Genomic DNA, 27,126 nt, shown 5'->3' on the forward strand with positions numbered 1-27,126 from the left:
AACAACTGTAACTCCTGAAATCCAACCCTAACACCGGGGCATGCAGCTTCAGCCTGTCAGCATGTGCACAGTCCAGGCTGTATGTACTCGGTTGTGTATTTTTGTACCTCAGGATTTGTGCTTCAACACATTCAATTTGAAATAATGCTACATTAAAGTACACTATATAAAGAACGGTGTTGGAGGTCTAGCCCTTAGTTTGAACATATGGTGCCCAAAGCTTCTGTCTGCTGTTTCGGATCCTGGGAGACTCCAAAAGATGGCTGACAGTGCTGAGCATAACTAGACTGTGGTGAAGAATGAAGGAAGGAAGGAAGATAAGAAGGACAAGGGAAGGACAGGCACAATGGAAGGAGGAGGACGGAAGTGTGGAAATGTTCCTGAATGTGATATTCTTCAAAGTGTAAATCGTAGGCTATTTGTTGTTTACAAAAACATGTTCCTCCCAAATTTATTTAGCACTATTTTGGCAGACAAGCAGGAAGACACATGGAAAGGAAAACATGAGTATAGAGAAATTCCCTGGTAGTCACTGCTTGCTTGATGTGAAGCACTAAACCGGTATTTTTACATGCTTTGTTTGCAGTTAGCAGCTACTGTGCTCCATTCACTCAGCACTGTGTGACAATCAACATGCAGAGACCTGAACCTCGGTTTAATGTATTGCTGAACAGCATCGCATGTTGTGTAACAGCAGTTACTCAAAAGACAGACAAAAAGCTAAGATGAATGTGGCAATGAGAAGAATGTGAGATTGACAGCTTCTTTAAAAGCTACTGTCCCACGTTTTGTTTCATGCCAACAACTATAGATTCCAGTACAAACAGTGGCATGTGTGAAGGGCTCAGGTGTGCATATGAAACTCAGGTGAGAGGCGCCAAGGAGTGTGTAATAAGTAGGAGGAGGCAGGAGGCAGGAGGGCAGGTACGACAAGCTAGGTAAAACCCGCAATTATTATCTTACGGAGTTTACAAAGTCTCTCTCCCTCTGACACACATGCACTGTTTGTATAGAGTGATATGCTGAGAGAGCAAGAGAGAGAGAGAGGGAGGGAAGAAGGAAGGGAAGACAGCCCAGCTAAAAGAGTGAAAACACACACAAGGGTGAGAGGCAGATAGGTGCATAAACACAGAATAGAGGACAGAAAAAGAAGAGCAAAAAGAAAAGTCAGAGAAAGTGAGACAGTGAGAGAGAAAGGTTACGTGTGAGCCAGAGAAGGAGGAAGTGTAAGGGGCTTTGCTGCTGTGCTGGTATCATGTCTCTGTATGGGAAGGTGGCTCTGGTGACCGGGGGGGCTCAGGGCATCGGGAGAGCTGTGGTCCAGTCACTACTGCTGAGCTCAGCCAAGGTCAGTACTACTGATTTAACTTTACTGATACATAGCACAGTGTCTGCTGCTCTGATGTCATTAAATAGTCAAATTAACTGAGGTGCTCTGACTTTACTGCTTTTGATTTGTGTTGATGTTGTCTGATCCAAATGCTCTGCTCCGACTGTTACCTCACTGCTCAAACACAACCTGCAGTATGTTGACCTCACTGCTGTACCTTTACTAGCACCTTCCAGTGTACCAGAACAGTCTGCAGCTTCATGAATTCAGCTTGAATGGATGAACTTTACACCAGCTTCAATGTGGCTGTTTTAACTCTGTAAAAACATATTTGGCTTCATGGAATGTGTTGTATCTTTACTGCTTTATGATGATCTGACATGATGTGATATGGAGAAAGCAGTATGAATACAATCCATTTTAATAATGTTTTGAATTGATACCAGTGGGATTAGACAAGGACAAATGCAAGAAACAGGCTTTTGATAAATGTAAATTAGTTTCTAAGAACTTCCTTCACACCCTGTGAAACCAGGCTAATTATAGTGCTAAGATGAACATGTTACATTTGTATTTTAGTTCCCCATTTGAATGTACTGACTGTGCTGTTCACAGCCACATTTGTCAAACCACAGCAAGATGATAAAAAAAGAAGAACTTCATCCAGCTTTGTGCTGTGTCGCTGTTGCCAACTCACTAGCAGAGTTTTGTCCTTCAGGTGGCTGTGGTCGACCTGAACAAGACCTGTGGTGAAGAGTGCAAGACGCAGCTGGACACAGAGTTTGGAGAGGGGCACTGCACCTTTATTCAGTGTGATGTGTCACACGGAGACGCACTGAGAGGTAAGGCCACTGGTTTGCTTGAGTGACACATTATGAAAACTTTATAGATAGGCTTTCATCAACAGACTCAGTTTACTGGCACTTATCCAGGGCTGTTGTGTAATATAATGGTGACGTATAGGATTCCTTACGCAGGCTGCAGATTATTTACAAGAAGGCTCTTCTTTGCCACTCATTTAAAAACAATGAATGAGGAAGTCATTTCAAAAGGCAAAAACCAAGGGACTATGTTTGGCTTTTTCCTAGAGGGTGTCACTGTTAGTGTTCCCTGAGTTGACAGCTGCAGTCAGAGGGTATGACGGAGCAGCAGGTTCAGTCAGACATATGCCAACAGAGGATCAGTGACATCTGTGAAAACAGCAGGTTCTGGTCACTCAGGTGTCTTACCCTCACAGCCCAGGTAAAATAAGCAGTGAAGCAATAAGCAATCATGTCACAACAAAACAGGACTAGACATTAATTTTGGTTTGTTCTGACATGAGCGTTTATTTTACTGTATTTAACCTTTTTACGTGCCTGTGCACTGCACCACGCATACAATATACTGCTCTATACTACAGGACTACTGTTCACTTACCTTCCCCTTTTCTGCCTGTGTGTGTGTGTGTGTGTGTGTGTGTGTGTGTGTGTGTGCGCATGTGTGTGTGTGGGCGTGGCTGGGTGAGAAAGAAGCAGCCAAGACTTAAAGTGTAAGTCAATAAGTGTGTCTTAGAGTGAGTGAGAGAGTGAGAGAGAGAAACAAGGTTTCATTGTCTGACACTGAAAAAGTAAATCCCTGCAGGCTAATGGCTGTGGAATGCTGTTTGGTGTTGCTCCTTACTGTGAGATAGTGTTGTTATTGATGTGAGCATGCACCGAGCCAGTGACACTGAGTGTATGTGGGTGGTGAGTAGAGATAAATCTCTGTGAACATGCACATGGCGTACAGTAGTGCATGGTCACAGGTGTGGTTTTGGCAGGTGACGACTCATGCAGGTTGTACCACCTCAGATTTCTCCCTTCAGCTGTTTATCCAACTATGTCTTCCAACATGGGAAGCTAAAGAACCTGATGGAGGCTCACTGTAAAAGCTCATTTTGGCTTTATACAGTCTGAACATTGGCAGCTCATGTCAGGGTTCTGTGTTTGGACTAGGAGCTGTGGATGAAGGAGAAGGAGTGGTTCAGTGGACTAGAGCACACTGTCATTGAGTTAATGACCCTTGTACATGTTTAAACAGTGTGCCCCCATGGTGGGCACACTGTTTAAACATGTACAAGCTCAGTTTCACTCCTTTCACAATGATAAGGTCTTTGGATAAGGATAAGGATAATCACCTTTATTGGCCAAGTATGTTACACACAAGGAATTTGTTTCTGGTACGGAACCGATGGCAGCCACTGAGGGGGTTCAGCATCTTGCCCAAGGACACTTCGACACATGGACTGGAGGCACCGAGATTCGAACTTTCAACCTTCTGGCTGGGAGATGACTGCTCTACCCACCGCTTTGTTAACAGTGTATTATAGCCCTGGTGATTTTCTGTGTCATCATCAAAGTCATTCACTGCTTTTTGTGTCTGTGGTTCAGATGCCTTCCAGAGCACCGTGGACCAGTTTGGTCGTCTGGACATTGTTATCAACAATGCCGGCATCAACAATGAAAAGAACTGGGAGAAGACCATACAAGTCAACCTGGTAAGATAACAAGACAGGAGTGAGATAAATTAAGCCTGTGAATCAAGTCTAGTTTTATTTATGTTGATCTGTACAGTACCCTCTATTTCACCCCCAGGTCAGGCATTGTTTATATGTAAAAAAGGACTGTCAAGGGTCTCACTAAGCAGGTCTGAAGACCGTGTCCCCTTCACAAAGTGTTTACTTGAGCAAGCATGTATCTGCCTGCGTGCTTGCCAAATGTGGAAATAAAATAGCTATTATTTCGGTTACTTTTACTATTTTTTGTATTTACATAAGTCTTTGTGTGTCTAACCTCCCCTGTATCATTCTAAGAAAGAAGGTTTGTAATATTCTTTAAATGATAAATGCTGTTTTACTGAGATTCCTTACATGCTATTGCAAAGTGAGATCACAGTGATTGATATTGGGCCGGCTTTATGCCAGCAGCACTATGTGCTGAAATAGTATAAATAATTGTGAACACAATTTTCTTCATTCTCTTGGAGATGACATCTGTTTTGCACATTTGAGTTGGAGGAGAATTTATCTCCTTTGTGCACTGGTGAGAAAGGACTTTCAAGGCAGTACATACTCTGTAACAGTTGTACAGAACTGGGTGTCATCCACATAGAATAAAAATCAAACTTGCAGATAGCTTGTGCATGGTACTTGTGAACTGTGGTGAAAAACAGGGGGTTAGAGATTTGCTCCGGATGAGTGCAGATAACAAGGAATGCCAAGAATGGTTGAAAGCACAAAGCAAACAGGCAGTCAAAACATTTTTTAAAGAACTTAGCTGGACTGTAATCTAGATGGGATCACAGGTCACCACACACATATTAATGACCAGGCAGCACATCTACTTTCAAAAGTGGAAAAAAGCATGACCGTGATGTTATAAATCCTTATAATGTGAATACTTGAAACTTTGCCAGAGTTGGGAAGTGTTGTGCTACTAATGCTAGTTAGTTTATCTATGAAAAAAGGAAGCCTGTATCTTGATGCAGAGACCAGGTCAAGATCATGACAGCTGAGTGTATCAATCAACCGTTCAGAACTGAAATGAGTATGTCTACAGTTATGGTCATACTTATTTGTATCATTGAACTATCAGGAAATAAAAGATTATTATTATTATTATCATTACAATTTATGGCATTAACCCAGTGTAATTCACATCCAGCAGAATACTTTGTTTATTGATAAACTGTAGTGTTTTTATACCTGGATGCATCTGTCCAAATAACAGAAAGTCACCTAACAGGTCTACAGATTACTCATGGCTAGTGATATTACAGAAAGACGTTTACTCAATCTTTTTATGCATGCAGAAATGGCACTGGGTAACTACAGCACTTAGAAAACACAAAATGATCCATTAAGAACAAATTTTTTTTTTAAGATGCACCTGGAGCCAGTATTGATGTGCACACAGGTAAATGTCATATGTTTTGTCTGGAGGCTGATGGGTCTCAGTACTAACCTGGAAGTCTACTGAAATACATTACAGCATGTGTGGCCGTGCTGAAAGTGGTGATACAATCTTCACAACCGGTTCTACCAGCATTGCTGCCATGGGTCAACAACAGCTTGTTCTGCTGATAATGTTTAATGTTTCCACTGTGAAACTGGAGGCCTCCTTGTCCCTAAAGGACCCCAGTTCGGGCCACTCAGAGTGCTACAACCCCTGTCCAGACTCCTCACACTACTCTGTTACATCAGCAGGCCTCCCCTACAGCCATTCATGGCACCATATGAAGCCCCTACAACTGCATCCCTGTTGAAAAGAATTCCTTAAAACATGTGGATAAACATGTCCAGCTTCCAAAAGTACACTCATAAAAGGAAAAAAAGTCTCACTGGAGTTGACACAGTTTCTCAGCCTGTCAAATACAGTACTTGTCTTATTGTGTCTTTGGAATCTGGAGTCTGGGTGTACAGATGGTTGTTCTTCTTATAGCAATTAACAACAATTCAATGAGAAATGCAGTGACATTACATCAGAGATAAAGACAAATCAAATGAACAACAGCACATAGCCACTAGATTTAAGCCCATATTACCAACAGGTAAAATGAAGCCATCTTACTTTCAGAACACATTTTAGAATGGAAATGGCTCACTCCATCACATTACATCCCATCCTCTCACAGCTGCATTAGCATACTTTCATAATTCAAAATTAATGAAAAGTGACTTGTAATGCAGCACAAGACAAAGTACACTTTTTAAATTATGATAAGATGTGACCAGGATTTGCAAATGCAAACCCCATTGTTGCCCTGGGAAAGGTGTAAACAGAGGTACTTCCTCCACTTCACAAGCCAGCAATCTTCACTGCAGCATGATGAATCTTTCAAGATCCTCTTCCCTTCACTAACTTCTCATTAATAAGACTCATAATTAAGCCAACTGTGGTTTCATCATGTAAGAACAATTGATATAGTGTGCAAAATTTATGTGCCCAATTTCTACTTCAGAGTTGAAGGGTAGTCTACAGCAGGAGGACTCCATTCAATACTCCTCTGACTCCATTTCATGGGTAACTTTTTCCAAGAAGTGTAATTCTTCTGTCTATTTTAAGAAGTCTGCCCACTACACAGAGACATGTTTAAAAGACCACCAATTCTCCAGTAACAATAGAAGAAAATATTGAATTTTTTGTCATTAATGAAAAGTGATATCACTGATACATTGATTCTGTTGTTGGAAGCCGAGCATGTCACCCCTGGGATCAGGGCACTGAGAGCTGCAGTTTACTGAAAGTCCAGTACAATGCCTGCATCACTGCTGATAAGATATATTTCCAATGGTCACTATCAAGATCCATTTTACTTGTGAACAAGACCCTGAGATACTGGAACGCCTTCATTTGGGGTAGCAATTCACTTCCAGCCTGAGTGGAGAAATTCTATGTTTTCCAGCAGACAATCATGTCCTCAGATTGGAGGTTCTGGCTTTCACCCCAGTTACTTTACAGTTGGCTGCACAATGCCCCTGTGCATGCTGGAGGTCACCAAATCATCTGCAAAAAGGAGAAAAGCAATTTGGAAGTTTTCAAACCAGACACTCTCCTCCCCCCAGATGTATCTTGAAATTCTGTCCATGACAATCACAAACACGATTAAAGATAAGGGACAACCTTAATGTGGGCAAACACCAACCAGAAACATGTTTGTATTCTTGCTGAGAATACAGACCAGAGGGCTAGTATCAACATCCCTGGTATCCTTTACTCCCACAAGACTCCCTGATGGACATGTTATAAGCTTTCTTCTAGTCCACAAAACACAGGTGATACTTTTATAGTGACCTTGCACCATACACAAGAGTAAAGAGAGGGTCCACTGTTTCAAGGCCAGGAGAGAATTTATATGTCAACCAAGACAGCACAACACAGCCCAGAACCTTCAGCATTGCAGGGCAAATGTCATCCGCACCTGGTCTGGCCCCTCCACTGAGACCAATTTGCCTTGAGGGAAGCTACCAGAGGCTATTGCCCACATTCTATAAATACCCTTAGTTATTAGTAGTTTCACACACTGTGATCAAAACAGTGAAGAGATGAATTGAGGAAGCAAAGCCAGAGCTACAGACCTGCTTTGACTGCACAGACTGGAGTGTATTTGAGGCTGCATCTTTGAATAGCTGAAAAACCAGATTTTCAGTCAACAACCCCTCATTAGTGTGGAGAAGTCTGAAAAACTACTAGCTACTGGACCCCCAGCCCCACTGTGGAAAGGCATCAACTGGCAGGTGACCTGAATGTGTTTTACTACAGGTTTGAAAGGTAGAACTCCACACCCATCACCCACCTCACCTCCGACCCAGTAGCCACTTCACCCAGCAATCACCTAAGGATGTGTGTGGCCTTTTAAAAAAAAACAAAGATCAGAAAGGCACCAAGCCCAGATGGTGTGACCCCCTCCTGTCTGAAAGCTTGTGCTGATCAGCATCTGTAGTTATGAAGTCCTTTGAAACACTGATGTTGGCCCACCTGAAAGGCATCAAAGACCACCTGCTGGACCCCCTGCAGTTTGCCTACCAGGCTAACAGGTCAGTGAACGATGCAGGGAACATGGCACTGCATTACATCCTGCAACACCTCAACTCCCCAGGGACCTATGCATGGGCCTTCTTTGTGGACTTCAGCTCAGCATTCAACACCATCATCCTGGACATCCTCCACTTCAAACTAACCCAGCTCACTGTGCCTGCCCCCACCTGTCAGTGGATCACTAGCTTTCCAACGGACAAGAAGCAGCAGGTGAGGCTATGGAAAACCACATCCAGCGCCCAGACAATCAGCACAGGTGCCCCCCAGGGATGTGTGCTCTCACTGCTGCTGTTTTCCCGCTACACCAGAGACTGCACCTCAAGGGACTCCTCTGTAAAGATCTAGAAGTTCACAGATGACACAACAGTCATCAGTCTCATTTGAAACGGGATGAGTCAGCCTACAGATGGGAGGTTGAACAGTTGGTCCTGTGGGGGAGTCACAACAACCTGGAGCTGAACATGCTCACCAGTGGAGATGACAGTGGATTTTAGAAAGAAGCCCCCAACCACCATCCCCACCCTACCACCCCTCACCATACTCAGCAGCACTGTATCAGCAGTAGAGTCCTTCAAGTTCCTGGGCTCCACTATCTCCCAGGACCTAAAGTGGACATCCAACAACAGTAACATCACCAAGAAAGCACAGCAGAGGATGTACTTCCTGCACCAGCTCAGGAAGTTCAACCTGCCCCAGGAGCTGCTGATACAGTTCTACAGAGAAATCATCGAGTCTGTTCTCTACACCTCCATCACTGTCTGGTTTGGTCCTCCGTGGAGGACCTGACCTCACGGGTCAAAAAGAGGGTGGAGAAGATTTCTGCAGACCCCTCACACCCTGGACACACACTGTTTGAACTCCTCCCCTATGCGATTCAGGTCACCATACGGCAAAACAACACCAGGACAGGTTCTTCCCCCAGGCCGTCACTCTGATGAACAGTTAATTCATGTTTATATGTATAACAAGATACAGCAAACACCTCAGTGCAATAAGTTATAGACATAAGTATTATACATACCAAAATAGCTCTAATTTTAACTTGTATATATGTACACATATTAATGAATAGATTATAGTTTTTATCTTGTTGTTTTTTACTTGTTACTCAGTCTTTTACTCTGTTTTTATTCTATTTTATTTGGTGCATACTAGAGGCCACTGAGCTGAAGTCAAATTTCTTGTATTTTAATATACATGGCAATAAAGATTATGATTGATTGATTGATTTTCATTCTTTTCTTTGAGTTTCACTTCCTGCTTATGTGCTGCACTTGCCTGTTGTGAGGACTTCCACTGTGACCTTATTGTCTCTTTATCTTATAGACTTCTGTAATAAAGGGGACCTACTTGGCACTGGAACACATGAGTAAAGAGTATGGCAAGGAAGGAGGCACCATTATCAATGTATCCTCTATGGCAGGTAACATATGCACACACACTGACAAAGATGTATGCACAGATTTATTCAACTTCTACAAACCATCACTTGTGGCAACTGTGGCCCAGGAGGTAGGTTGGGTCACCTCCTAATTGAAGGGTTGGTGCTCTGAATCCCGGCTACATTGTAGCCTTTTAAATAGTATCAAAGAAAAGAATATCTCAATCATTAGTTGAGACAGAGGAAAATATCCACACATGCACAAATTTAGCTTTGTTAATCTCTGCTGTTCATGAATTTTTGGGATCTATAATATAAAAAGTATATATATAAAATGACACGTCGGTTCTAGTTGGAAACACGTGTGTTAAACTTTCTATTTCTCAAATGTTCTCCATTCTGAAAGGCACAAACGCCCAGGGATTTATTTGTGATTCGCCAAATGTCACGGATGATTAATTTTTCAAAGTCAAGCCAAGACTATGATGAGAGCCCGGCTCCACCCCCCATTCTGAGTGTGTGTAATGTGGGAAAGACCTGAAATAAAACACAACCATGACAGCCTGGCAGACGTCCACGTTAGCTGAAACTACTGGATCTGTCTCTCTCATGGAAAAGCTCACACTCTGTATTGTGCTGTGTACATTCCTACACCCTCACTCACAAACACACATATACAGTACATGATTTCCCAGGTAATTCCTGCTCTTTTGTGGTTCTGTATTGTTTTTACAGGCTAATACTCTTAAAGCTAGGTCTGGAAAAGCTCTAATCATTTTCTAAACCCAACCATAAACTCTTTAATGACCAACCTGCATTATACATACAGTACATACATACCATCATTGAGAAATTACCAGTACTTTTAAAATCACAGCACATTTTATTTCATTGCAAACACCTTAATGAGCTATACAGTATACTATAATTACATGAACCTTTAGTGGGAATACTGGAAATGTCCCTAGATTTCTACCCTGGCAGTTTTATATTTAGTCAATCAACCACACACACCAGATGAGTAGACAGCTGGAGGTGTGCTGGTAGTTTGCTCCTGTTTAGTTGGACTAAACACAAGCCTCATCAAGCTGCTGTGACACTTTGTGAATCATCAGGTTGTGTTTCAGATGAGCCTATGACACTGAGATAATATTGCTTGAATAGGACTTTATGTTAGACTTCTGAAGATTTGCAATATTCCATAGTGTAAAGATGGAAAAAAGTGAAACTTTCAAAAGTTGTTTAAAATATTCAGACAATAATCAAAAGTAATATTAGCAGGAATTCTGGTCACAGTCTTCTGACTAGTGAGCATTTTTTTAGTAACATCCAAATGATTAATATGTAAGACTTTGTTGGTTTCATGGTTCTGACCAACTGCTTTGTACTCACATATACTTTCTCCTCTTACTTTTAGTCTTAGGTCAAAAACTCCTCAGAACATACTTGGTTCACTAGCTGCTAAATGTTTCACAATGTTCACCAGCTACAGTAGTTGCTACCTTTGTCTGTGGTCTGTCGTTTGGTGCTGAGCAGGTGTGGACTCTACAGGCAGCAGACTCACACTGCCTGTCAGTGTGGAATGTGGTGACACTTTCAGTTAGTCATGCACTACAGATGATCTTGGTCACAGTACATTTACATTTGTATATGCTTATTTTAGAGCTGTGGATCACTGAATAACATTCCAGAGGATATTTTTCATTCTTGTAGGCCTAGAACAGTTGAGCACCCAGCAGTAGACATATGATAATCATTTATCACTTATCTCAATGGTGATAACATCAGTGTGCATGTGTGTGCGCCTACTTGTCAGTCCCATAATAAACACAGACTTGTCCAAGCATGGTCAAGCATACTGCAAGCATATTATTGTGGGGAAAAGAAGTGTGTGTGTGTGTGTGTGTATGTGTGTGTGTGTGTGTGTGTGTGTGTGTGTGTGTGTGTGTGTCTGATTTCTGTGTATGCTTTTTGACTGATGTCAATTATCAGGCTGGATGTGGGTTCAACCCATATGAGACTGACTGAGTTTACAGTCAGCTGCCAAATGCTCATATATGGAAATGATCTGAACTGCAAGCTGTACACCAGCTATGGGTGCAAGTTGTGGTTGCAGTTGGTAACATTAGGAAGCTGCTTGAAACCACTCTGTCTGTCCTCCACTGTGTCTGCCACTTAGTTTTTTCTTTGAATATTGCCACATCTTTCAGCTGCATATGTTTGCGTCAAGCTTTGAAACGCACGTAAAGTGTAAAAAACTCTCTCATTTCACAGTCTTTCCTGGCAACATTCATAAAGGAAATTGACCCATAAACTCAACAATTTTTTTTTTTTGGATGATTGAGATGAATTTAACAAAACGCTTAAAACTTACCTCAGAAACCAGACTGGCCATTGTCACCTAGAGGGCGCTGGCCACCACCCTCCTGCTGCTAATTTCAGCCTTATTCAGGCATAACAGTAAGCAAAATGCAGCTGATGAGCTTCTCAAACATCAAAATGAACAAATACTGAGGAGCTGTATTAATAAGCTGGTAGGAGTGGAGTGACAGAAATAGCGTGCAATGTATGTAAAGAAGAAGCTTGTCTTTGCCTTGTTGAGACTTGCCATGTAACATGTTATAAGTATATTGTTTAAATAAGGCACATTTAAAAATAGATAACTAAAAATAAAAAATAGCATTTTAGTATAAAATAGCTATTCTAAAACATTGTGCATAACTCAAAAAAAAAACATTTTAGGGGCAATTTCTCCTTAATGTGAGAAAGTAAAAATTGTAGACTGAGACATTCTGCAGCAGATGTAAGAAATATGAGCTGAGCCTTATTTCATAAAACCTGGATTAACTGACCAGCCAGTGGTGACAAAGTAAAGCTGCCATTCAGAAGCCGATGCAGCTGTATTTTGTATTACTGATCTATATGCCTTGTTAACTACATACCATGTTACTCTGTTTACATAGCCTGAAACAAACAGCAAGTGTAGAGAAGCTGTAGTGAAGATTATATGACACCAAGCTGAATTCTGCTCATTAAGTGTTCTTTCTTCTCTCCTGGCCTCTTGTTTTTTTATATTACAGCCTTCATGCATTCCCCTCATCAGCCTGTCTACACTGCTACTAAACATGGAGTTATTGGCTTCACTAGAGCTATGGCAGTAAGACTCACACTTGCACACACAGTCAAAGAGACACTATAAAAGGTTTACTTTAGTATCTTTCTGAATTCCAGGCTCTTCTGGATACTCAGAGTATAGCAGTTCATTCTACATGTTCTTGCAGGACGCGTCCTCTCAGGGTGACTACGGGGTTCGGATCAACGTCTTGTGTCCGGCCTTCGTTGACACCCCTCTGCTGCACTCAGTGGAACAGGAGGACAATATGGGCAAGTTTGTCAAGTTCAAGGATGATTTCAAACTCCGCATGGACAAGTTTGGAGTTTTACCGTGAGTTCACGCACACTAGCACGAACATACTGTAGCTCCTCCCTGTGAGATCATTTCAGATGTAAATGTGTTAATTAGATCAGTGAAACTAGCTTCACACTTAGATTAATATTGCAACAAGAGAGGGCTGAATTAATAGTAGGATATAAATTATTAACAACCCTCCAAATCCACAGTATTTATTGGTTAAGCATTAGTTATTGGACACCAGGTTTGCAAATGGAGCCTCTATGTGGAGCTTACTGACAAAACATGAATTATATTGATTAGCACATTTTCCTCAAGGGCAACAAAGAAGCTAAATAAATAAGTAGTAGACAGAGTAATAAATAGAAATAAATTAGGGTTAGGGTTAGGTAAAGGGTTAAGTAAAAATAATTAAGCTCAGTTTTGCTGAATGACACAAATCAGTCTAGCATCAGTCAGTTTAGCATGTTAGCGTGCTACTATAAGTTTTGCTCATTAACATCAAAGAATATCTTTGGCTGATGAAAATGTCATTAGTTTTGTTTTTATTAGGTCATAAACCAAATGGTAACACTTTAGATTACAGGCTACAAAGTTCAACAACATAACAACATTAAACCAAATTTATGTATCAGATTTTTGTAGTACTGTGTACATTAGCTGTATACTATGTAACAATGCATGCTTGTTTGTTCAAAGGGGTAACATCACCTCTTTAAATTACAGCTCACAGAGGATCTTACCTTGAACTCACCCTTACTCAGAACGTACTGTTCCTTTGTAATTACAGAGAAAAAGTTGAAATATCTGTGTATGTTTTAATTTGACTTGAAACATAAAGGCACAGAGTAAATCAGCTGCACTATTACTGTCAAAACAGCATATGAACCATATGTAGTGAGGTCCAAGTGTTGTGTTATCTCCTGTTATATTTGTATTTTATGTTGTTGGGTGGGAAGGGAAGCTGTGCATGGAGCTGAACAGAGGTGAGCTTATTTTTCACTGTAGTGTACACTGATGACAAAGTGTGTACTGTGTTATGTGTAAACAAGTTACAGTAATTATTAACTTGATGAATGGAAAAACAATCAGTTCACAAACAAAAAATAATGTCCTCTTGCAAAAGCACATGAGCACCTCGGGCTTCGCTGACCAGTTACTGCCATGTCACTGTAATTACTGAGGCAAACAACTACAGTTAAAAACATGTGGTCCTGAAAGCTTTTAGCACTCTGCTTCTTCCACAGGTTTTTTCTGTTTCTGTTCTGATTACGTTCTTGTTTCACAGAAGGGCTGCAGAGCTGACTTGGCTGTCAGTGATACTTTATCTTTCAGGAAACCTGACAAGTGTTTATTTGGAGCAGTTCTGAGTGGGACTGAACCAAAGTTTGTAGAAAAAACAGAAGACAGAACATATGTGCTAAAGCTCTCCATCACTTTACTATGAGGACGCTTTACAGTTATTAATGAATATCGATCAGAACTGGTAACTTTTGCACTGGGGTAAGCCCACACTGTTTATCTGTGGTTCTGGAGAGGCCTTCTTTAAAAGGTTTGCAATGTGCAGCTCACAGACAGCAGTGGGGGCTTTTAGTGTTACAGGAAATTGAGGCCAGATGACTTCCTGACCTCTCTCTCTCTCTCTCTCTCTCTCTCTCTCACTCACACACACACACACACACACACACACACACACACAGGGTGTACATTGCTTCATCTGTTGTACTTTAAGAATCGGAGTTTGCAGAAGAAATAGAATAGAAATTCCTGAAATTATTGTGTGTGTCTATGTGTGTGCACCAAAGCTTGTTTAAACACTGGGGATTCAGCCTTCCCTGTGGGAAATCACAGAATTTTTGAGTGGCAACTTGGCTTAAGGTTAGAATGGGTCTCCAGGAAACAAATGTAAGTCTATGTAAGGACCCATTAAGTGACAAAACAAGAATGTGTGTGTGCATGAGTGTGTGTGTGTGTGTGGGGGGGGGGTCTCCCATAGTCCCATCTAATGACTCTTTTCCTCTGTGTTTATTCCCAGGCCGTCATTAATAGCGGAGGGCATGATGAGGTTGATCATGGACACCAGTCTGAATGGAGCAGTGATGAAGATCACATGCTCCAAAGGAATCCACTTCCACTCCTATGAACCCATGTCTGCTTGAGCTGTGACATATCTGACTCCACGCTGCTGCTGCTGCTGCTGGACAAACAGCGCAGCACTTTAACCTGTGTGACTGCAACACACCAGACACTGGTTCAGGACATCTGGCTGCTGTTGGAGCTAACATCAGAACTGTGTTTGGATTTTATTAATTTAACAATTCTTTTAATAATAATATGATAATAATGATCATACAAAGCAGAATTAGAAACTCCAGTGTTTTCAGTGACAGCCAACAAAAAAACGTTTGGCAAACCAGAGTTAAAGATGTTTCTCTGTCTGTGTTACAGGAAATACTGGGCAATATCGTCATCTTCAGATATGACTGATTATACGGCTTTTTATTTCATTAAATTGTATTATTATAAGAACTATTTTTATATATGTTTTATAGATTTGTGTAAAAATAAATCAAACATCCAGTGAAAAAATTTCATATGAAACTTATTGTTAAAATTTTAAAACCCAGTTTTCAAGTCTAAGCCATTTGCATCCACATTAGCATTCCCAGGTTGTTTATGTAGATAGGTGTGCCGACTCTAAATGATCTGAACAACACAAGTCTTCTTCTTCACACTCTTTTCAGTTGGCATACAACACAGCGGCATCACAGCCAACATCCAGTTAGGAGTGGCACAGTCATCATCTGATAAAAATCAACATAAATACCTGTTCATGACAATCTCTGTCATGTGTGATTGGCTATATCGATATTTAACCACAAGAAAAGTTGGAGATAAGTATTCATGTTAACTTTGCAGCCACAGATACAGTGCCTTGCGAAAGTATTCGGCCCCCTTGAACTTTGCGACCTTTTGCCACATTTCAGGCTTCAAACATAAAGATATAAAACTGTAATTTTTTGTGAAGAATCAACAACAAGTGGGACACAATCATGAAGTGGAACGAAATTTATTGGATATTTCAAACTTTTCTAACAAATAAAAAACTGAAAAATTGGCCGTGCAAAATTATTCAGCCCCATTCAGGTCTGGACTTTGACTTGGCCATTCTAACACCTGGATATGTTTATTTGTGAACCATTCCATTGTAGATTTTGCTTTATGTTTTGGATCATTGTCTTGTTGGAAGACAAATCTCCGTCCCAGTCTCAGGTCTTTTGCAGACTCCATCAGGTTTCCTTCCAGAATGGTCCTGTATTTGGCTCCATCCATCTTCCCATCAATTTTAACCATCTTCCCTGTCCCTGCTGAAGAAAAGCAGGCCCAAACCATGATGCTGCCACCACCATGTTTGACAGTGGGGATGGTGTGTTCAGGGTGATGAGCTGTGTTGCTTTTACGCCAAACATAACGTTTTGCATTGTTGCCAAAAAGTTCGATTTTGGTTTCATCTGACCAGAGCACCTTCTTCCACATGTTTGGTGTGTCTCCCAGGTGGCTTGTGGCAAACTTTAAATGACACTTTTTATGGATATCTTTAAGAAATGGCTTTCTTCTTGCCACTCTTCCATAAAGGCCAGATTTGTGCAGTATACGACTGATTGTTGTCCTATGGACAGAGTCTCCGACCTCAGCTGTAGATCTCTGCAGTTCATCCAGAGTGATCATGGGCCTCTTGGCTGCATCTCTGATCAGTTTTCTCCTTGTATGAGCTGAAAGTTTAGAGGGACGGCCAGGTCTTGGTAGATTTGCAGTGGTCTGATACTCCTTCCATTTCAATATTATTGCTTGCACAGTGCTCCTTGGGATGTTTAAAGCTTGGGAAATCTTTTTGTATCCAAATCCGGCTTTAAACTTCTCCACAACAGTATCTTGGACCTGCCTGGTGTGTTCCTTGTTCTTCATGATGCTCTCTGTGCTTTAAACGGACCTCTGAGACTATCACAGTGCAGGTGCATTTATATGGAGACTTGATTCCACACAGGTGGATTCTATTTATCATCATTAGTTATTTAGGTCAACATTGGATCATTCAGAGATCCTCACTGAACTTCTGGAGAGAGTTTGCTGCACTGAAAGTAAAGGGGCTGAATAATTTTGCACGCCCAATTTTTCAGTTTTTTATTTGTTAAAAACGTTTGAAATATCCAATAAATTTCGTTCCACTTCATGATTGTGTCCCACTTGTTGTTGATTCTTCACAAAAAATGACAGTTTTATATTTTTATGTTTGAAGCCTGAAATGTGGCAAAAGGTCGCAAAGTTCAAGGGGGCCAAATACTTTCGCAAGGCACTGTATCTGTTGTCTGACAGCTGAAAGGAAACTGGCCTTAAAGATTTACACACCTGGAGGCTGTTTGCAGAAAGCTCCAGAAGAAAAATGTTTTAGTCTGGAGGGAGGGTTGATTTTGTTCATCTGCATTGTACTGAAGGTGAAGGATACATAACGTAACTCTAATGATAACTAAAATGTAAAAAGCTGATGGATTGTTCAAAATGCAAAGGCCACATACATCATGGGACTTGAATGTGTTCATACATGCTTTTACGGTCTTCTGTCAAAATGTCATGAAAAGGTCTTGTGTACAAGTGGAGATTGTCGCCTTGTGATGCGCTAGAGGAAAACCATCTCACTGTGAAGTGATGATTATCATGCAGTTTGACTGATGACTGTTTCCTGAAGACATGGCCTCGAGGGAGACACTTCCAAAAATGTGTTCCAAAAAAGTTGGGACGCATTGTAAATTGTAAATAAAAACTGAAAGAAACATGTTGAAAACCCCTTTTACCCCATATTCATTTGGTAGCAGTACAAAGATATTTAATGTTCAAATAATATATTTATATATTTTAGTTCATCTAAAATCTTATTCTGAATTGGAGGCCAGCAACATGTTCCATAAAAGTCGGGACAGGAGCAACAAAAAATTGTAGAAGTTGTGCAGTGCTAAAAACACCTCACAAATCACAAATTAACCTGACAAAGGTTGACTGGTGGTGAGGTTCACCACTCTGTGTGGCAACTAGTTCAAAAATTCAAAGATAATGTTTGTAAATGTAAAGTATGTACTACTGTACATAATATTATTACCTGATTCAGAGAATTTAGAGAGGTCTCTGTAAACAAGGGACAAGGAAACCAATACTGAATGGCCGTGGTCTTTTGGCCCTGAGGCCACACTGCATTAAAACCAGACACACTAGTAGTGGAAATTGCTGCATGGCCTCAGGAACATGCATGAAAACCACTATCAGTGAATATAATTCATTCTTGCATCCACAAACACAAATTACAACTCTAGCAGATATATTATAAACTATAGCCTATATAAACAAGACCCAGAAACACGCTCCGCCTTCTCTGGGCTTGAGCTCATTCATGATAGACTGAGGTAAAATGAAAAATTGTCCTGTGGCCTGGTGAGTCAAAAAGTGAAATTCTTTTTGGAAATCACGGACATCCTGCATCCTCCAGGCTAAAGAGGAAATTGTTATCAGCACAGCATCTGTGATTACATGGGGGAGCATTAGTGCACATGGTGTGGGTAGCTTGCACTTCTGTGAAGGCACCCTTAACGTTGAACAGTTTCAGAGCAATGATGTCTTTTCAGAGAAAAAAGACATTGCCAAGGCAAGTTTATTTATATATTGCATTTTCATATGCAAAAGCAAAATCAAAGTGGTTAATACAATGCGCACAAATAGATAAAACATGAAAATGCTTGTATGGATAAAACAATAGAATGCAAATTTGATTAAAACTATTAAAACAGCTTCCAGCTGTGGGCAGCATAATGGCTAAAAGCATTTTCACCCTGTTTAGTTTGAACTCTGGGCACCACTAGCTGACCAGTCCCTGCAGAACTGAGACATCTACCAGGATTGTACTTAGCAAACGTACAGTAGCTCTGATGTATTTTGGGCCCAGACCATTAAAAGACAAAGGACTGGAGTAGCATGTTCTCTCTTCTTGGTGTTTGTCAGTATTCTAGCAGCAGCATTTTAAATTAGCTTCCGTTGTCTATTGGTCTTGTTGGGGAGGCCAATCAGGAGCACAGAAGGAACTGCTTACACAGAGTTAATGTACAACCCCTGGGACTGTCCCCAGTAGGCCTATTCAATGATCCATTGAGGTCTGGCGTTAGGGTCAGAGTTAACCCAAACCTAAACTCTAACCTAGTCCAACTTCCAGCAAAGATTGATAATCTGTGATCTTTGTCCTCAGCAAGGTCCTTCTCCTGTAAAGTTGATTTATCCTGTCCAGAAAGCCATAGTTATTGTTTTGTTGAATTTTTCTACTTCCGTCTGCCAGACAAAAACTACTGTAGCCTGTCCATCCGCCCATTATCTATACCATTTATTCTGTAATAATAACTAAATAATTAAACACGAGGATGCTAAAGACAGAATCAGCATCTACTTTATTGGCCAGGTGTGTCGGACACACAAGGAATTTGACTCTGGTACATCAGCTCTAAATGTGCACGTACATATCCCCATGCAAGGGGCAAGTAAACAATATACCAACATAAGGCTGTGTAATATAACAAAAATAAACAGTATAAACAAGCAATAAACAATTCAAACAGGCAAAGGAATGTTCATTAGGAAGCGAGATAAAAATAAAGTACTTAAAAATAGAGACTTGTACGGATCTGTATAATCTGTAAAAGGTATATTTACTGGTATTGCACTGAGGGTTATTGTCCAGTCATACTGCCGCAGGTTAACTATTAATCACAGTGACAGCTCGGGCCAAGAAACTGTCCCTGTGCCTGGTTGTCTTAGTGCACAGTGACCTGTAATGCCGTCCAGAGGGGAGGAGTCCAAACAGGTTGTGTCCAGGGTGTGAGGGGTCTGCAGTGATCCTCTCTGTCCTCCTTTTGACCCGTGAGGTGTACAGGTCCTCCATGGAGGGCAGGCTTGTGATTGCAACAATTATCTGGGAGAAGCAGTGTCTTATCTGACAGAAATGCAGGAGTGCCAATATGTTTGGCCACGACTGTATATCAAACACTACTGTACCAACGATACCAAGAAGAGCAGCATTATTTGTCTAAAAAAATGTCAAGTAGAGACCTCAATCAGAAGAGTGTTAACTGGCTCAAATACACACATATACAAACACTACGGTGTTCTTCCTGTTTGGTTCAGTGCAGTGGTAAACACACCACTGTGCCTGAACCTGAACTCTACACAAATATTACACTCCCAACAGTTGCCCTCAGTTAAACAGTATGAGGGAGGAATAACAGAGAAGAGCAGCAACACACACTCAGTGAGGAATCACAATTATTCTGCCAGTGCCAAGCAGTAACTGTAGGCTACAGGCCCACGGGACTGAAAGCGTTTCACAGGCTAGCTCTTATTCTTCAACTTCTGCTATTCTAATACTTTAAAGCTGTATTAAACAATATTGTGTATATTAAAATACTTTAAATTCAAAATTGCCAAGACAAATGAGAGCAAAACAAAAGCATGTAGGAAGTCGATTGATTCAGATTTCTTTCTAGAGCCCTGTGTCAAATGTGATGTCTGTTTTGTGTTTGTCTGTGAGCTGTGATACAGTATCCGTTAGCACGTCGATCTGATCCCCACCACTGAAGTCTCCTTGCTCCATGCAGCTGTTTTATGTACTGTAGATTTGTCTGTAAATAAAATATTGCAGCTGCACAACACATTCTGAAACTTTGTTTATAACTACCCACTGTTAAAAGCCAGTGTGAGAGAACTGTAGCAAGTTCATGAGCATGACTAAAACAATATAGTATTCAGAAATGGAACTAAATTTAGTCTGCCACGCTCTATACAGGCACTAAATGTTACAAGACAGCAACAAAGCATCCTACAGGGATTGAAAATAAACAGGCCTTAATATGGCAGACCTGCATGCTGAACACAAACAGTGGCTGGAATATGACTGATTTGAACGTCTGCTGTGGAGCCTATATGTCTTTGAATGAAAATGCCAGAAATAAAAAAAAATCCTGATTACCATAGACATGTTTTGAAGGTTTTGATTTCAATTCTAAATAAATAAAAGCAAAAGCTGAATTTAACCTAAGACACAATGAAGGCAACAATACTGGTGTGGTCAGTCAAATTAGGCCCAACACTTTGGCTCCTGATGAAATAGCTCAGCATTCCATAGCTGAATCCTAGTCTAATACATTTGGTGAGGCCCAGACTTTTTCTGTAGCACCACTCACTGGTCACAGTTTTCATAGCAGGATACCGATGAAACTAATGCCTGACATCTCATCAGCCACAGCTGTACCTCTGATAATTGCTAATACACACTGTGCTAACAGTACACACATACGTTACCGATGCATGATTATCATTCAGCAGTGGGCCTAATATCAGGGTTGTGACATCTCAGGCTTCTCATCTAACTCATGCTGATAAAGTGACATGACACATTTAACAAAATTGTCCAGTTGTTCTTTTCACCTTTTACAACTGGTGCTAATTAAGTTAATTAAGGGTTGTTTGATTTGATCTGCATATGAAGCAATGAATACCAGTGTCTGCGAGTAGTTTTCATACAAATGACAATTAAACATATTAGCTCCGGTAGTTTACTCCCATACCAATTGTACTTCATTTTCTGCATTAATGAATGAATTGATTTCCATTCTACAAGCAAGAGACACTGTTCATTCTTTTTCATTACAGGTACGAATTCAAACTTTTTTTGAGTGGTTATACTTGTAAAGTGCTTTTCTATGCATTACAGCACACTCAAAGCGCTTTTACACTATTTGCCCATTCACCCATTCACACTCATCATCATCATCATCATCAACTTTATTTATATAGCACATTTAACACAGCCGAAGCTGACCAAAGTGCTTAGCACAATATCCACAACACCCTCCCGAGCACTCATACATTCACACACAGGTGATATCACCGGGAGCAACTGGGGGTTCAGTGTCTTGCTCAAGGACACTTCAGCATGTTGACTGGACAAGCCAGGAATCAAACCGCTAATCCTCCAGTTAGGAGACGACCCGTTCTACCTCCTTAGTCTCAGCCACCTGTTGGCGGTCGCCTTCAGGCAGAAGCTGCTGCATTTGTACCAGGAGCACAAGTAAGAGGCACTGCATCTGCAGCTTATTTTTGTATCAACATAAACACAATATATATAAATATAAATATGCAGTGGTTGCTTTATTCCGATATTTATTTTAACAACAAAAGAAAGTCATTCAGATTTATACCCTGTATATACATGCTCATTCATCTGAGAAACCGTCAGCTGAAGAAAAGAGCCAGTCAAACCAAGTGACCTGCATATGTCATTTAATATGAATCCCCCCTCACAAACGAAGCATTAATGGCTATGTTTTCATCACAAGAGCTAAGCTAACCAGACCCAAAATCTACCAAAGCCATGAGGTTGTAGGGAAGTGAATCACCCTCCCAGAATCACAGATATATTGTCTGGTAATGTCACTGGCTCAGTAATTTATGAAACACACTTGGCCACTTAGCTGAAACTCCGCAATGTTATTTTTCTTTCCATTACTACACTCCACCCTCTGGCTTTGTATTCTTTTTTCCTTCCAATCTGTAAACCCTTTTCTTGGAATGTCTTTTTTGTGTGCGTGTGTGCGTCTGGCATTAATCACACTGTGCCACAACCGGTTTACACACTAACATTATGAGGACTTGTGGCTGTCATGGGGACCAGATGTCCGTACCATGTAAATGATTGTATTTATTATTAGTTTTTTTAAAAGTTGGTTCAGTGTTAGATGAGAAATAGTCAGTGTTAGGCAAGTAGTGGTTATGATTAAAGTTAGCACAAGTCTGCAGGAAATTAATGTAATCAATTTAAAGTCCCCACAAAAAATGAAAACAAATGTGTGTGTGAATGTGTTAGAAGGGGTTGATGCGTAGTCCTGTTCCCAGTGGGGAGAAGGGGTTGACTTTGGCCCACATTAGAGCATCATTAAGGGAGATTGCTGATTTGCCATCTTCCAGCATAAACACTGGACCCTGTACATTAAATAAAAAGAAGAAAACCTTGAGCAGCGTCACAAATTGTCAAGACTCACATACATGTATCTATAATACAGACACACAAACCTGTATTTTGTGTCCAGTGAAACAGGACAGCTGAACATCTGAGTGGCTTGGCAGATTGGAGCCTGTCACATAGTCAGCTCCATGCAGACCCAATGCAGCTGACAGAGAGAGAGAAAGCCTACTTTAATGGTTAATGATTACACATAATATGTATTCACTCTCAACAGCTTTCACTGAATATTTCTCAAACACACTTCATAACAGTCCATTATTACTATTTACAGAGCCTAGCAAGATAATACTTCTATATCCTCTGTCCCTTATGTCATTTTGCCTTCTGAGCCACACGCCATCCAGTCAGAAACTTGTACACACACAATAACCAAGTACCAATCAGCGTTCACGATACTGATAAAATTCACTCTACCTGAGGCTCCTAATGCTGACGCCAGCCTCAGACCAGATCTTTCATGAAATCTCCATCAAAGTCTTAGATATGTTTAATGAGCATTATTTTTAACAGGATCATGTTTTTATAACTAGGCTCCCCTGGACATAACTGAGGATATACATGTTCTGTTTACTTGAGTCTGTTGGCTGGATCCTCTTCTCAAGGCACTTGAACTCTTGCCTTTGACATTCTGAAGGAGGGCTGTTGAAAACAGACAGAGACACGTTTGTTGCTGTGTATATACGCATCAGCAACATAGAATACTGCAGGGCTTCACAGGCCTCGACGTGGACTCAGCTTTTACAGTACTCATAGATTAACTGTGAGGTTATGATGACCTGAATAAGGGCACGGGAAGGCTGCTGTCAAAAGAGAAATTAGATGCTGAACATGATGGATCTGTGTTAAAACTTTAAACAGTGTCTCTACTACTATTTTACTACTGGAAAAGGGGGTGACTGGGTCAGGATTCCAACAGACCAACGAGTCAGTCATGAACAAGAAGCAGTTTATAGAGGCATGCACAGCCGCAGATGGGCTGCAATCAAGTAATACTGGCGCTTCATGGAGCCTGCCACAAGAAGCGTGTAGCCCACTTTATAAGTCTTTCCTCTCCTGTGTTGCCTTGGTAACTGACTTCATAGTGGCCTTAGTTTTAAGTGCTACTGTGCAGCTGAGACTAGGCATGATTATATATTACAGAATCATCAATGTGATGACCTCCTTCTGTTTTGTGAGTAAGTATTACGTGATAATTTAAGGATACTCTTGAATGGGTATAATCTCCAGGCTGATGCATGTTCATGTGAGCTTGCCTGACATCCACCGGTGCCCCCACCATATTGGCACAATGTTATATTGCCTTAGTTGTTGTGTATTTTCAATACAGCTTAATAAAAAAAAAAAACATCCACCATTGCCATTGCAAAAGCGTAATTTTTTGTATTTTACTATTTTACCTATGCTACCTGTTGGAATTAATTTCACTGCTTTGGTACTGTATATGGTAATGTGGGAGAAGACTGAACGACCACTGGTTGTATTTACCGACCTTGAAGCTACTTGAAAAGGAGTCCTGTTTCCACTGCTCGGTGGGACTTAACAGTAAGTTTTAAAAAAAACACACGTTGCATGTCTGTTAATGTGTTGTTTCTGTAACGTTAGAGAGAATTGTTGTCATGTTGGAGAAGTTACTATGTCTACATTATGCCTGTTATAATATAGGGTTTCTCAACTATCTGCTTTGTTTAGTGTTACACACCTCTTTTCATTGGTACATATACCATTGTTTACCTATCTGTGGAGGAAAAATTCAAATTAATTAATGCTGTTGGGGTTCGTTGTGCTGTCCACTTGCAACACAACACCAGCCACAGGAGGTGTGTGTGTTCATGAACTATCTCTTAGGCTTTTTGGTTTTAATATTCTGAAAAAATTACAGACTATTCGGAGTTATGAGGGGTTCAAAGCTAATCTAGAGGTACTCAAGATTAAGCACTAAATGGCTGGAAGCGAGCAAAATGAGCAGGTCATGGGCACTTTAATAACATTAAATTGTCTGTATGTGTGTGTAACCTACTTGCTGTTAATCTGTGTGCAGACCCGCCAGGCATCCAGCTCCACAGACAACTGCTCAATCTTTAGAGGAACAGACACCTCCCTCCGCTTCAGCAACTGACTAAGAAACAGACAGATAAAACATGGTAGTCAGACCTGCACACAAATCATTAACCCATTGTCAACCAGACTATGGTAGATATCCAAGTATGATGCATCAGATGGTGACTTAGCTCATGAGGACAATACAGAGCTCCAGGACTCATTATTAAAGCATTAACACTGTATCAAAGAGAGTAACAGTTGGTAGTATCATGACAAGTGGTAAAAAAGTTTTAAACTAAGTGTATTGATGCAGTGAGATGATAAATATTTATATTGTAGGTGATGACTGCACAGTTAAAGTTCCTAATGTTCATAATCACTTAGTGGTGTTAAAAGTAGTCACAATGATTCATTTCAGAAACACAAGTGATGCGATTAGTCCTGTTCCCTTAGAATAATGTGACTAGAGCAATCTACAAGCTACAGCCAGTGTTTCTAAAACATCATGTGTTAAAGCTAAAGACAAATCAGACAGAGAATGTTATGCAGAGGTTGGCACTATTTTTAGTCAGGCATTTTATCACAAGCAAAACACCACATAAATGATCAGAGTTTAGAGTTTAATGCATCCATGTTCAATAAAGAGTTGTTGATACATCCACAAACACAGCTGTGTGACTACCTCGTGTATTCGTAGAGTGCAGGTACAATGCTGGAGTATTGTCTTCGAATGGCGAGCAAACCTCCAATATAACCACACAGGATCAAGAGCTCACTGCGAACTCTACACACACACACACACACACACACACACACACACACAAAGGCCTGAATGATGATCCACTCTGACAATGTTTGGAAAGTAAAAGCTTAATGACAAATAATTAAAATAAATATTTATACTAATACTACAGTAATAAATGGCCTTACTCAGTCAACTTGGCCATGATGAGTCGATCAGTTCTGATGTAACTCATCAGATCCAGGATTGGCTGAACACTGTCCACCGTCCATTCAGGTTTAACCAGCTGTTCTGATGAGGAGGAAATTAAAGAAAGTTTCTGATGAATTGTTGATTCATAAAGAGATAATTTGAGATTTGACTCACTGCACTGGGTGAACCATCTATAGTGTGTATGGACACAGTATAATAGTAATATAATGTTTATAATAACAATTATGGAAAAAGACATTTATTTTAATCAGACCAATTAATGACATGGGAATTTGTTTATTGGGGTTAAAGAACTGGACGGAGTGCTAATGAATGTCATCAGGTCCAGCCCTCATGGTCATGTCTGGTTTGAGTGTTTTGGCTATAGCTTCAGATGCAAACATTTAAATATTGGCTACTGTTTCACATTAAAGGTAATTTGAATGGAGCTGTGTCATCGTATTTACACTGTGAAGATATGTTAAGTAGCTAACCTCACACAGGCACATGCAGACTCGGAGTTGTCAATACCTTTAACATGATCTAGGCCTATCTGAAGTGCATTCTCGGGTTCGGAGCTCAACAGATGGAATTTAACTGCTGAAAACAAATCTCCTTCAGACACGGCTGCCTCTGCCAAGGGCTTACACTCTTCTAATGAAGGGAGACCGCACTTGAATGACAAACAACATATAGTCACTGTAATCATCACCACTGTTAATATTGTTAATATCAAATGTGGGGTCTCAAAAATTTACTCACTCTTTCATGTAAGTGGTTGATTTCAGCAGCACTTCCTGGGTAAAATGCACACAACTTAGCCAATAAAATGTAGTTGTCAGGAATCATTCGGATTAGGTCAGCTAAGAGCTCCCTAAATGTAAACACAGGAGAGAGAAATGATCTATACTGTACAGGCTGCACCTTTCAAGTAGCCACATCTGTGTGAAACAAGCACATGGGGAGCTCTGCTGATTCGGAGTCACTGAGACTGATGGATGTAGAGGTGAGTTTTGACAGATTTTTAACAGTCACAGCTGAAAAAAGGGGTGGAGTTTGTCCTGACTGGCCTAATATTACACTACATATGTGAAAGTAAGACTTCTATTCAACAGAGGTTTGGTGGTCACTGGGCTCCGCTTGTGCTCAGAGAACTAGGGTTTCAGTGCATAACTTTCCAAATTAGAGCCATGCCTCATGATGTAAAGACAAAATCAGCTGTTAACCCACTGTCATAGCTGGCTTAACACCAAACCAAATAATGGCAATCTCACTTAAGTGTGCAGACAAAGATGGTTATTGGTGACAGCAACATGAAAAGATGGGGATCAAATCACAACAACAACAGCAACAATAATAAT

General features: G+C 40.7%; 2 protein-coding genes across 3 annotated transcripts in view; one reads left to right on the forward strand and one right to left on the reverse strand.

The window, feature by feature from the left end:
- Positions 1–1,043: 1,043 nt before the first annotated feature.
- On the forward strand, positions 1,044–15,192 carry hpgd (15-hydroxyprostaglandin dehydrogenase). The gene is made up of 7 exons (XM_020586979.1): positions 1,044–1,348; positions 2,049–2,172; positions 3,742–3,848; positions 9,214–9,310; positions 12,349–12,425; positions 12,550–12,713; positions 14,716–15,192. Exons 1-7 carry the CDS (start codon positions 1,256–1,258, stop codon positions 14,837–14,839), a joined length of 786 nt encoding a protein of 261 aa, XP_020442635.1. The 5' UTR covers positions 1,044–1,255; the 3' UTR covers positions 14,840–15,192.
- Positions 15,193–21,918: 6,726 nt separating this feature from the next.
- The window catches only part of wdr17 (WD repeat domain 17), a 28,917-nt gene continuing 23,709 nt past the window's right edge, over positions 21,919–27,126 (reverse strand). For both annotated transcript variants that reach the window (XM_020586992.1, XM_020586993.1), the window contains exons 25-32: positions 26,528–26,639; positions 26,297–26,438; positions 25,762–25,864; positions 25,514–25,615; positions 24,809–24,907; positions 23,363–23,430; positions 22,839–22,936; positions 21,919–22,748 (exon numbers count right to left, since the gene is read on the reverse strand). In XM_020586992.1, coding sequence (XP_020442648.1) covers positions 22,629–22,748; positions 22,839–22,936; positions 23,363–23,430; positions 24,809–24,907; positions 25,514–25,615; positions 25,762–25,864; positions 26,297–26,438; positions 26,528–26,639 — 844 coding nt within the window. In that variant the 3' untranslated portion in view covers positions 21,919–22,628. The remainder of the gene's footprint in view (positions 22,749–22,838; positions 22,937–23,362; positions 23,431–24,808; positions 24,908–25,513; positions 25,616–25,761; positions 25,865–26,296; positions 26,439–26,527; positions 26,640–27,126) is intronic.

This window comes from Monopterus albus, unplaced genomic scaffold, assembly GCF_001952655.1.
Source record: "Monopterus albus unplaced genomic scaffold, M_albus_1.0 scaffold433.1, whole genome shotgun sequence".
NCBI classification, from domain to species: domain Eukaryota; kingdom Metazoa; phylum Chordata; class Actinopteri; order Synbranchiformes; family Synbranchidae; genus Monopterus; species Monopterus albus.

Coding starts and splice junctions, on each gene's coding strand:
- hpgd (XM_020586979.1), top strand. CDS start 1,256: ATGTCTCTGTATGGGAAGGTGGCTCTGGTGACCGGGGGGGCTCAGGGC. Junction 9,311..12,348: donor CAATGTATCCTCTATGGCAG/GTAACATATGCA, acceptor TTTATATTACAG/CCTTCATGCATTCCCCTCAT. Junction 12,714..14,715: donor GACAAGTTTGGAGTTTTACC/GTGAGTTCACGC, acceptor GTTTATTCCCAG/GCCGTCATTAATAGCGGAGG.